This window comes from Melozone crissalis, unplaced genomic scaffold (assembly GCF_028551555.1).
Source record: "Melozone crissalis strain CALT ecotype California unplaced genomic scaffold, PUWL_Pcris_2 ptg000023l_1, whole genome shotgun sequence".
In the NCBI taxonomy this organism is placed as follows: domain Eukaryota; kingdom Metazoa; phylum Chordata; class Aves; order Passeriformes; family Passerellidae; genus Melozone; species Melozone crissalis.
In genome coordinates this window covers 31,617,229-31,629,360 of record NW_026535801.1, presented here as the reverse complement: position 1 = coordinate 31,629,360, position 12,132 = coordinate 31,617,229, and the positions used below count along the sequence as shown (strand labels likewise).

The 12,132-nt window shown below is 40.1% G+C and overlaps 1 protein-coding gene across 8 annotated transcripts in view; it reads right to left on the bottom strand.

Moving 5' to 3' along the window:
- The window catches only part of KALRN (kalirin RhoGEF kinase), a 459,777-nt gene that overhangs the window by 204,558 nt on the left and 243,087 nt on the right, over nucleotides 1-12,132 (bottom strand). For all 8 annotated transcript variants that reach the window (XM_054277949.1, XM_054277952.1, XM_054277950.1 and 5 more), the window contains exon 10: nucleotides 5,610-5,732. In XM_054277949.1, coding sequence (XP_054133924.1) covers nucleotides 5,610-5,732 — 123 coding nt within the window. The remainder of the gene's footprint in view (nucleotides 1-5,609; nucleotides 5,733-12,132) is intronic.

Sequence of the window (12,132 nt, the reverse complement as noted above, 5' to 3'; positions counted from 1 at the left end):
TGGAGAACAAATTGCTTGTTAGATGAAGAACATCATCAGAGCTTTGATTTCTTATAGCTGATTCAGGTCTTTAGCTTTCAAGGTCTCTGCCAAAAGCCTTCACTTGTAGAAAATACATTTACCTCCCCGAGATGAATAAAAGGAAGAACTGAATCTTAAAGGAGCTGTGCATGTACACAAAGGTTAACTATGATGGTACAAAGCCAGTGTTCAGGTGTTTAATCATCATCTTCCAAAGCTGTCTTGGAGGAAGGCAAGCACATACACCCAAGAACAGGAACACTGAATGGCTTCCCAAATGCCAGAGTGCAAAGTTCAGCATTTTTCTCACATTTTGTCTGGCTCTTCTTCTTTGCAATAATTCAAGAGTTCTGCTGCACTGCATTTATGCCTTGGCAAAATGGATTCCATAAAGCTTTCAAAGTCAGGAATAGAGGATCCAGCCTTGTACCTACCTCAAATCTGTGCTAGACACAAGGCCTGAACCAAGAGCTGCTGCACTGGACAAACCCCATGAACTCTGATGGCCACACTCAGCCTCCAGTCAACCTTCTTGCTGTGTTTGATAAGAAGGGACAACCTCACACATTTTGAGCCAAGGTTGTTCAGAACACGTGCTTTGTTGTGATATTTCACCTTGTAAACATCAGTGCCTTTGGATTACCATGAAAAACACACCAACTATTGCATGCAAACACACACACACAGAGGTACTAAATGCAAATCCAGTTGTAGCTGTGAGCTTAATGTGGCCCAAGAGCCTTAAAAACAGCTCCAAAGATCTGAGAGCAGTTTATCCCACAAACACAGATGACAAGCATCACCTTGACTTAAACCATGGACCGCCCAGCTTCGCATTAAAAACAAAACCAAAAAATATTAGGGGGGTTGTTTTTCTGGGTGACCTTGAACATAGTGGGTTTTGGCAGGGGTGGGAGAACACCATGGGACGGGGAGTGAGCCAGCTTCCACTTCTGTTTCATTTCACTGCGAGACAGTGTTTGGTTAGTTGGGATGAGAAACAGCGGCTCTGTTTGCCATTAGGCTGCAGGCTCTCCAGTGCATTGCGAGTGCCATCTGCAGGTGGAGATCCGCACTGGCTCCCGGCCGAAACGGGGACAAACCCGAGCCACAGGGAATCCGGTCTGCACCGCTGAGGGAAAAGCTCCTAAAGGCAGAGAGGCTACAGAAATGCTCCTTTCAGACTGTTCACAGAACCACTCAGACCTGTGGCAGAGGAATGCCAGGGATTGTCAGAGCATCTTCCCATGACATTTCCTAATTCTGAGCAGCACAAAGGCAGCAAGGTTCTCTGTGAACAGGGGAGGATGCTCAGAAGGCACCTGAACATCTGATTGCTGGGACTGCCAGAAGAGAGGAAAAGGATAATGGGAACAGGATAAACGCTTCCAACATGTGCAGGTCAGCTAGATAGTGCTGAAATGTTGGGAGACTTTTCCAGCTGGAAGGAATGCTGTTCTCAGAAAAGTTACAGAGCCTAAAAGGAAATTATCTTTTGATTTGCAACCCTAGCTAGCTGAACTACAGTTATCTGATTTGCAAACAATCATTCCAGCCAAGCAAGGAGGCCATCACTGGAACACTGTAGCTACACCCAGAGCCATATTCCTTTGGTGATGTCTTGATAATGCCTGGCTACAAAACCTCAGTGCATGGCAGGCACTGTGCTGTGCCCAGGCTGGCACTTTCACAGAGCCAGTCTGCAAACAGAACCAGCACTGACTGAGAAACAGTGGCAGGTATGCACAAGATAACAACCTCCCTCCCAGGAGCTCAGGCTTTTTAATCCAGATTCAAACATTTGCCATCTGTGCATTCCATGTAGTATAAATACAGTCAGAAAAATTGCCAGAGCTTTGTCTAAACAGCAGTTATGAGAGAAAGAGACCCCAAATTACATTTGCTATTGCCCACAACATAGTGCTGTAAAATCACTGACATTTTCTGAGCACAGCTGTATGCAGGAATGTGATCTATTTGGGCCATGCCTGATTGAATCATTACATCCAGATTTATCAATCTGCAGTTTCTAATCAGACATAGAGGGAGCATGTTCCACCTCTCAATCTAGTGCCATGGCAGGTCAGTCAATCACAGCATTTCTCAGCACTGCAATGCCAGACACAACACTCTGGTTTACACACAATAAGGCAAAACTAGGAATGTTTTGCCCCCTGCTAAAAATGTCAAGAAGACTCCTGAAAATTGCTTCTAATCTGACCTTTGCAAATGCCCTCCTGAAACAGCAAGAGATAAGAACAAATATGTCAGAGCCCAAGAAAGTGGATTTTTGAGAATAAATTTATACTGTATGGCAGGCTAAGCACTTTTATCAGAGAACTGCTAATAGGAAATACTATTGCTTATATTGCCAAGCTCACCAAGTGTGTCAGGAGAACACTTTATATATATATATTTTTTTTTTAAAGAAAAACAATCATAACCATTTTTATTACTATTAAAGCTAGTAATTAACATCCTGATGAGGGGAATAGGCAAATTCAACAGCTTTTTTGGGGTGGTGGCATATCTGCTTTATTACATGGTTATATTGGGAAAAAGTCCTGCCAGTTATTCACCCTAGCTATGGAAAATACGTTTGCTAGCTTGAGAAAAATAAAAATATTTAAACTTAGAATTTAGTTTCAACCAACTGTAAAGTGTTAAGCATCAAGAAGGGAGTTAGGAAGAATAAAAATTGGTCATAACCCAAGTAGAGAGGAAATTTATTCCCAGCTGTAAAATCAACCCCACTAGAAGCTTCTGCAAGAGAATTCCAGGTGTGATAAATTTATGGACTCTCCTCTTACCCTCACTATTACTCTGTCCAAAGCAAAGAGTGTTGTACTCTCAAGTCCTTGAGCTCAGATAAAGCCTGAGATTCCTTTCACTTCCCCTCACTGTGTGTCCCCATGTCCATTTGCCAGCACCACATTCCTGTGTCACACTGCAGACAGGCCTCATAAATTAGCAATTATATCCTCATGTGAATGCACCAGAGCAAAGTGTTCCTGTCAAAGCTGTTAGGAAGGGACCAGGTTCAACTTGTGTCAATTATTTGTAATTAGGATGCACCATAAACTTCATGTTCACACCAGTCCAGGCCTCTTGTGCAGAGCAATGGGCTGCTCAGTGATTCTACCCATCAGCTGTAAATGAGTCTGATTCAGAGGAACCCAAGAGGTTCTATAACCTCAGAAATGAAACCTTTTCTTTCCTTCCTTCCTTTAAAACACCCACCTTCACTTGAACATGTGGTCACCCAGTGAATAAGATTGATTTCCTCTGAATTTGGCCTTGGGAAGTGAAAGGAAATGTGTCTGAAATCATGCTTAGAGAGATGTGCTGAAGTGGTAGAGAAGGGGCCTAACACGGAGGTTAGAAAACTCTTCAGCAAAGTAATTATATTCTGACTTACCCTAGCCCCTACAGGTGACAACTGCACACTGTAAGGTTCCCCAGCCCTGATGAGGGGATGGATCTCCCAGTTCCATCAGCCTATGCAGCAAGTCTTAATGAGCTGCTGCTGTTTCCATGTGCAGACAGTTACATGGCTGCTCTCACCTCTATTGTCAGGACTCTGAAATTTTTCTGTCTCTTCTCACCTGTTCTTAATTTGTTTCCTATATCCCTAGTTAAGAAGTATTCAAAGAGGAGGTAGAAAAAAACGCTATGATCCAGAAAATGTGAGATGTAATGGGAATTATGAAGATAATGTATCAGAGGAGGGGGATTTAGAAAATAGTAATGACACAAAACATATGAAATAACCTCGTTTCAGCTCCTGTATATTATATGATCCTAATTTTCATTTGCTAGCCCAGTATAGCATCCAATAACAGCAGACTTGAGCACTCACGCTGGGAAGAACCCTAATATTGATTTTAGGATGAAAACTAACACTAATTTGTGCTTTTGGATGAGGCCTTGCAGAAGCATGCTTTGCAACCTCCAGCCTAAAATCCATTTTAATAAATTTGCAGAAATTTGAGTTTTTAGAAATTCAAGCCTATTACCAGAAATCCTAATTCCACAGGCGGTTCCATGAAATTTTAGAAACCCACCAGTGCAGAGCTGCTGCTTTCAAGCTGTGAGATTTGTGGAAGGTATGTGAGGATTTCCCATCACAGCTTAATGGTAACACTGAAATTCATTAGCAAGCCAAGCAGTGGGATGTTCCATCAAGAGCTGAACATCTAATGAAAGGAAGGATGTTGGTAATTTAAATTTCCAACAACATAGATAGGAAAAGATTTTCAAAGGATTGGTGAATAAGAATAATATTAGCAGAATTAAATATGTTGAACTTGGTTGAGAGGCACATAGAAGAAAACATGACAACATTCTATAGATATTTCAGGATTGTTAATTCATCCCATTTCCTGGGATTTATCCCCTTAAGGGAGATAAATAAGACTACAGGGATAAAATCAAGGGAATAATAATAATAGAGAAAGAGATTGAGAGAAATATAATTGCAATATAAGGGAGAGGAGAAAAAAAACTTGTGAGTAGCTGCCATCAGGCAGTGAAATCTTTTCCCTGAGGAAACAGTGAAAGAGGTATGTCCCTGTTACTGGAAATATCTTTAACTAAACTAGGCGAGCACATGGGAAATGTTTTGCAGAAAACCAAAACTAAATTCTAATAAATTTTTATCTTATGCCACATTGAAACATTTGAGCAATACCCTACCCTGTGTGTATCGGGGGGACAAAGCATTTTATACATTCTGCTTTACATGGATGAATCAGGAATTTATCCAAAATACCCAAAGGAGAAGTACCTTTACAGATTATCAGTTACAGATAATAAATGTTTCAAATCTACCCCAAATAGGTGTAACATGATCTGACAGTCAGAGCTGAGACTGGGTAATTTCTGACCATGGATACTTAGGGGAAAAAAAATCTATTAAATCCATGGAAGAACTTACAAAAGGTCCTCTTTCTTTTAAATTCTATAAATAAGGACAGGATGTATCATCTACTATGATTCCACTTTGAGGAATAGTTGTAAGATTTTAGCTTCATACCAAATTCCTGGAAAAATCTTGTTTACAGTGTTCTAGGAGGAAAATTAATAATAATAACAATAATAATTTCTACCTGTAATGATTGCCTCTTAGTCCAAACCAAAAAATCCCTTCCACACAATGCACTGAAGGATGGGAAGGGTACTTGTCCTTACTGCAGACTCTGGTGTTTCCCCTGCTAATTGACAGCTGCTCCCCCCTTTATGCTCAAGGCCCTCAGTCTCCACCTCAGAGTTAGGATTGATTTTTCCATCACTCTCACTCATAACCATTCTCCTCTATGTCCCAAGAGAAAGTGCTACTTTCCTGTAAGCTGCTTGTGATTTCTCATGGCCTTTGAGACCTTTCATGACCCAGTGTGATGATTTTCTGATTGTAAGTCCTGCAGTGTGCATGCTGACTTCCAGACCTTGGAGACAGGACCCTGGGCAGCTCCAAACCATTGGAGAGAGCAGCAGAAGTGTGTATCACCAAAACAGTGACAGCTTTTTCTGAATATGCAAAAGGAACAACAAAAATCAAGCCAGCAGAGGTGTCTGGTCCAGATTCTTACCTGTGCTACCTCTTCAAAATCATCATGTCTTTTCTGCAGTGCTCGTGCTCTGTGTAGAGACTTCCCCACTCCTGTGTGTTTGCTCAGAAAAGCTTCCCCATGGTTTTCAATCCAGTCCAGGACCTGCCAGAAAAGAAGAACATCCAGTTATCTCTCCTGCCTCAGCAGCACAGAGAAACCCTGTGAGGGAGAGGATGGAACAGCTGCAGAGGAATGCCTTGTGCTTGCTATGGGTGAGCACAAGCAGCTCTGTCAAAATCCATTCTAACTGGAGAGAAGATAAATGCTCATGGATGCTACTGCTAAATTAGGTTTATTGAATTTTTGTTATTCAATTTATTTTGAGGTCTAGCTTAGTTATTGAAGTCTGGCAGATATTAAATATTTACTTTCACATAGATGACTTTTGGGGAAAGGGAATCAGAAATCTGGAATCTTTTACCAGAAGTACCCTCCTCTGATGAGCTTGTGTAAACTGCAAGACAGCAACAGCTGATTTCACATCTCAGTGTGAAACTAATTCCTGAGTTGTCCCACGAAATTGGCAAAAGACCAGATGTTGTTATGAGGCTCTGATAACCTGATAGGCCTAATTAACAAAAGAATCCTCAGCATTTACTGAGATGCTAATAAAGATAATATATTTTTTTGTACATAATGCACTTGGATCTAATAAGCTCACAATAATCTGCAAGCATGGAGAAATATCACATTTTTGTTTCCATCATAAAAGACAAGAAAGTTGGCTCTTTCAAAAACTGAGATATGGAATAACAGCGTGAATAAAGTAACAGCATAAATATAAATCTGTGTGGACACAAAGCACTTAATCTGCTGTGCAAACAATGAGAAATATTAAGCAGTCAGTCTGTGGCAAATGCAGGAAGAACTCTGAAAGGTCCCAGTCAAAGCTGAAATCACCAGAATTGTAAACATGTATGTGTCAGCATATTTGGAGAAACTCTCCCTTACCCTGAAGAAAGGAAAAGTCTTTAGAACTAGAATAACTGTGTAATAATTCAAGATAAACATTTAACATTTTAATTGAGAGCACAGACTGTGTAATTTACTCTACTGCCAAAAATTAACATCCTGAGATACAGGTAGACATTAAAGTTACAGTGACTTAGTTGAAATAATTTAATTATCCCTTAAAAACTTAAGAAGCTTGAAGATGCCATTAAAACTGCAGTTAGGAGTGTTTTCTAAATTAAATCTTCAGATTTCCTAATTGTGTTTTATTGCCAAGCTGTATTTTATTCTAGCTAGGAAAGGACTGTAACTCATGAGTCCTTTGGAATGAAAAGAACTATTCTGTTCTGTTAAAAGCTGTTTCTGTTCACTGGGGTAGCTATAACATGTTAATATCTCCTTTTTTAAAATTATTTTTATTTCACTAGTTTAAGATCAACATTGATGGAAACATTATTTTCTATTACGATGTGCATGTCCTGTCTCCTTATCTCCTCAAGGGCACAATTACACACCCATCAAAATAAGCAGCAAACCCAGGTCATGGAGAAAAAGAAATAAAACTCAGTACAGCTACAGCAGGCTTACTGTGCCAGCTATTACAGTCATTATATGGCTGGCTAAGCACAAGATTCAAAATGCTACCTGGAGGAAGAATAGCCCTAACTGTCCCTGTAGAATGATCTGTGTAACTGTTAAAATCATAATAGTAGCAATTCAGATGGGTTTCATTTGAGCAAAGCATTGGGAAGGAGGAATCTGAAGAGAGCCACTTCCAGAGCCCTTTCCACACTCTTTTTTGCTGAGGATCAAACTCTACCTACAGCACAACTAAACTGGGAAAGCAAATCCTGCCCAGGCAAGATCAGGGAAAAACACATTTGAGAGTTCACTGGCAGGGAATGCTGATAGTTTGTATGGGATACCCTAGGAAAACATGGGGAGAAAGAGATGGAAGAGTGGTTTGAGAGGGAAAAGGTTGAAGAAGCAATCAGGCAATAATTTAGCAAAGTTCTGGGATGATAATTGCTCTTCCTCTAGGCTGATTTGTATGATGGGAATATGGCAAGATGATTACATTAGTGAAGTTAAGGTCAAGTCTTTTAAAAACTTTTTAAAAGTTAATTTAATTTTTAAATAATAAAATCAACAGGGCTCTATTTTAAAAGGGAAAACAGACATTTCAAGGCAGCACTTTGAAAATGGTATCTTTCCTAATCAGAAAATGTGAAAATTAAGAAACATCTCATAACTTTATCCAATTTAAATCAAAATCTCCTTGGGAACCAATTCTTTCCCAGCAATCCTCTTGATCTGCACCCATTTTACATGAACACAAAATGTCAAAGGAATAGTAAATCCATTACTTTAAGGAACTATATCTGTCCTTGAAGTTAGTTGAAAAACTTCTAGATTTTCACATCTTTTAAACTGTATTTCTTTTAGCAGAAATGAATGAAGGTGAAATAAGGATGACTTTGGTAATAACCAAAGTATCGTTAAAGCTGGGAAAGAACTTGAAGATCCTTGACTCCAACCCAGCACTGCCAAGCCCACCACTAAACCAGGTCCCTAAGATTCTGCCTGTCTTTTGAATACCTCTGGGGCTGGTGGCTCCACACTTTCCCAGGCAGCCTGAACACTGAGGGATGCCCAAACTCAGCAGTCTCTGACCCCTGTCCTGTGCAACAGGAAGAGATGAGCAGGGTGAGCTGGAGACACCGACACAGTGCGTGGTACCAGTGGTGACAGAACACCCTGACTTCTGCATTTGGCCCAGGCCATGTCCAATAGCACCACTGCTCCTGAGTGGGTGACCCACTGAAGTGCCAAGGGAATCATTAAACTTTGTTACGCTGTTACCACTGTTGTTGCCATAGTCTTAAAACAAGGTTATTCTGAAAACTGAAAATAAATGATACCATTTTACACTTCAAGCAGTTGAGAGTCAGATCTTGATCTCAAAACAGTACAAATCTGGTATAACTCAAAGGGGTTAGTTTAACTCTTTGGTAACAGAGTTGTAATAAATTCCAGAGCAATTCCACCTAATTTATTCAGCTTTAAATGAGGCCCCATTTCATATAGGTGCATAAGCATTGCCTAACTTTAAACACATGGACAAAGCCTCTAAAATTGTGTGGTAAAAGGAAGCCAGGCAGTATCAAGCTGCCGCTATGAGTGCTTTCTTGCTTGCTCTTGAGGCACTATGGGCTAAATAATTTCTGGTGAGATACTAGGAATTCATAAGGCATTTCAAAATTCATAAGAATGAAACCTTATCTTTACTTTTCTGTAGCTGCTGTTATGAATACTCAGTAGATTGAAGGCCCTGCATGTCTGAAACTCCTATTCCAGAAGCTCTGCCTTTGCCAAGCCTGCTTTTTGTAACCAAGAAATGCATTTCAAAGGTTCATATTTCATAGATCATACTTTACATCCAAAGCTTATTACAAATGTTTTGTTCCACTGCACAGCAACAAAATCCAATCTTTTCTATCAAAGCCCTTCAAAATTGTACAGGCCTATTTAGTAATACTTACTGGATGTACCAGATTTTGCAAATACAAGACAGAATCTCTTGATACTTTATTTTCTTCTAGCAGAACTAGAAGCTACATCATTCTAGCAGAACTAGAACTGCATCATATATGCATTTATGAGCAACACAGCTCAAAAAAAGATGTGCTCTCAGGTCACCCACAAACCACTCCTTTATTGAGAGGAAAAAGTGCCTTTAAGAGATACTTGGCACATTTGTCAGGGAGACCACTGACTGTGAAGAGAGGCAGCAGCCAGGATGGGATTGCCAACTTCTATCCACTGGAATTCCATCTACTGGATAATGCTGTTCTGTGCAGGATGGCATGGCCAGCCCAACCCTGGCCTGCTACCAGGCCCTCCAGGAGAACTTGGTGTCAGCAACAGCACCAGGGAAGGCAGAACAAACACTGACAATCAGAAGAAAAACAAAATGAAAAATCCCCCCTAACTCACAACAACTCAAGGAGACTTAAGAAATACTAATCCTCTGTAATGAATAAAATGCAGACACAGTCTGATTTAAATCAGTTTCTTTTTGTGTTCCAAATCATTGCTGAAAATAGATTCCTTTTCCTTATTATCCCTGGCCCTGTCACAGCAGGGTAATGTCAAGTAAAGGTCTAGCTGAGAAAATACACTGAAATACAAAGGAACTTATCCTCTGGCTTTTCCTGCTATTATTAATAGTTTATAATAGAACCCAAAAAAAAACTCAGAACTCAGCCATTCTCATCTGTGGTTTCTGTTTCCTAATAAAAACTCCCTTTTTCACTTCTTCATTATAAATTTATGTTGGTGGCACAATAAAATATTGCTACAAAACCTTTTAAAGATGGAGATCACACCTCATGTTTATACCAGAAACATCAACTTTGGCTTCCACAAAATTATTTTTATTTCCAGAGGCATCTATATCCGACTCTAAAACTCAGATCTTGTTCCCACCAAAAGCCACAGTGAAATATCAATTGCCTTCAGCAAACATGGATCAAAGACCTCACATGTGTCAAGTTAAGAGCAGGAACTAATTCTGCATCCAGCAGGATCGGAGCCTCTGGACACACATGTCAACCCCATGTTCTATTTTCCATACAGCAATGTGTGAACACGTGTAGTTCATAGGTTGCAGTGCACAGGTTGAAGCAGTCCCCACGGCCAGGTAGAGCCCTGCTGGTGCAGCTCTGGGAGGGAACAGGGCCTTTCTCTGCCCACTGCCTCTGGTCAAATATGTCAAATCATGGAAGAGTTTCAAGAAAAAAAGTAGAAAGCAACAAGGATTTCACATCAAAAGTAGACTGGAATTGGAGTGATTTGGTTCAATGCCCAGCATGGCAGTTGAGCAAATTACTCAATGTCCCTGCCTCCATTCACTTTTCTAAAATGACATTAATTACATTTGCAGTTGAAACAAGCACAACTGACAGAGAAAGTGGAAGCTGCCTTCCACTTTAAGTTTTTGCAGCCTCTATGTGGTTCCAAATTTGGTTGGGGATTCTAGGAACCTTTTCCACTGAAGGAACATTCTGAAATATTATAAATAATAAGCAATGCGGTGGCAGCTGTACAAAAGGGAACAGGCAATCCATTGAAAGGCAAGGCTTTAAAATCAGGCGCAAGCTGCTCCAAAACCACTTACGTACAAATGCCTAATAGCTGAATGTATACCTATAAATCCTGAAATACCATAGCTTGATCTGCCCATGCAGCAATGACTAATTCGTCTTCAGAAAATAATATAGCCAGCCTACCAAGTTCTTCTGTATTTAATTCAGCTCAGACTCTAAGTAAAAATAGTCACTAATTTCAAACTGTCTTAAGACATGGTGTTGTCCACTATCATTAGACAAGCAACCTGAGGTTTCAGAGGGGTTTTTTGGGTTTTTTGTTTGTTTTAAGGTGGAATTGAGTGAACAGAGCTACACTCATTACCATAGTCTGAAGACTGGACAAGAAGGATGAACTATAATACTTCAATCCTTTCTCAAGAAAGAGCTCTCTTAAAACACTACCACAGACAACGTTCCCTAAAGTCAGTTAAAAAACTTTGACCACCATTTTGCCTTTCCTTTTCAGCACAACTTCTCCGTGTTATATGTGTGGACTCAACTGTGCCTGGGTCTCTTTGAAAAGCCAGAGAACTAATACAGCTGCTATTAAGTAGGAGTTTTTAATCATTCCCTGCTTTTGCTCTCTAATTGTAGCTATTCCAAATACCACGACATAATTAAAGAGGTCTTTTGAAAAGAAAAAACATACAGTCCCATTTACCCTTGGAGGGAAAAACAACCTTACAGACCTATCAGTACTTTGCTGTATATTGCAACTAAATTAATGAGGGGAATTAAATGCAGAGCCAATTAAAACATTTTTTTAAAATTTCCTTTATTCCCTTGTCTAAATTCAACCAAAAAAAGAAGTCCCTGTGAAGTCAGATTGTAGGTGTTTTTATGAGCTTCCTGGACATTATGTGAAAGTTTCACCTCTGCACAATTTTTCATTTGAACAACAAGAATCTAACCTTTGTAGTTTAAAGCTCCACTAGTTTGTCAAAACAGAACATCAATGTTTTCTTCTTTGCAGTGGGGGCGGCCTCACAAAGCACAGCTGACACTGCTGGACACATCTGAGTAAACCATACAGCTACTGAGACATGTGAGTCCAGAGGACTGTCAGCAAGTCCTAGATATGCAAAAATACATGCATATAGTCTTATTCACACTTCTCACTGCTTCCAGCACCCACAGATATCCTACAAGCCCATCTGGAAACGGGTCTGTAGGAGTTTATCCAGAGAAGACAGTCTCTGCAGCAGGATCCTTGCTCATCAATAGCTTCTGCAGTGGAAAACACTACAGAATAACAACTCCCCCAGCAATCCCCTTCTCAGAAGTTTCTGTTGCAAAAATATGCAAACTGGTTATGAAAGGCCTGCAGACTTAACAGGATGACTAAGTGAAGACATCCTAAATATCTCCCATAGCAATGGACTGCACATCTATGAGATGTT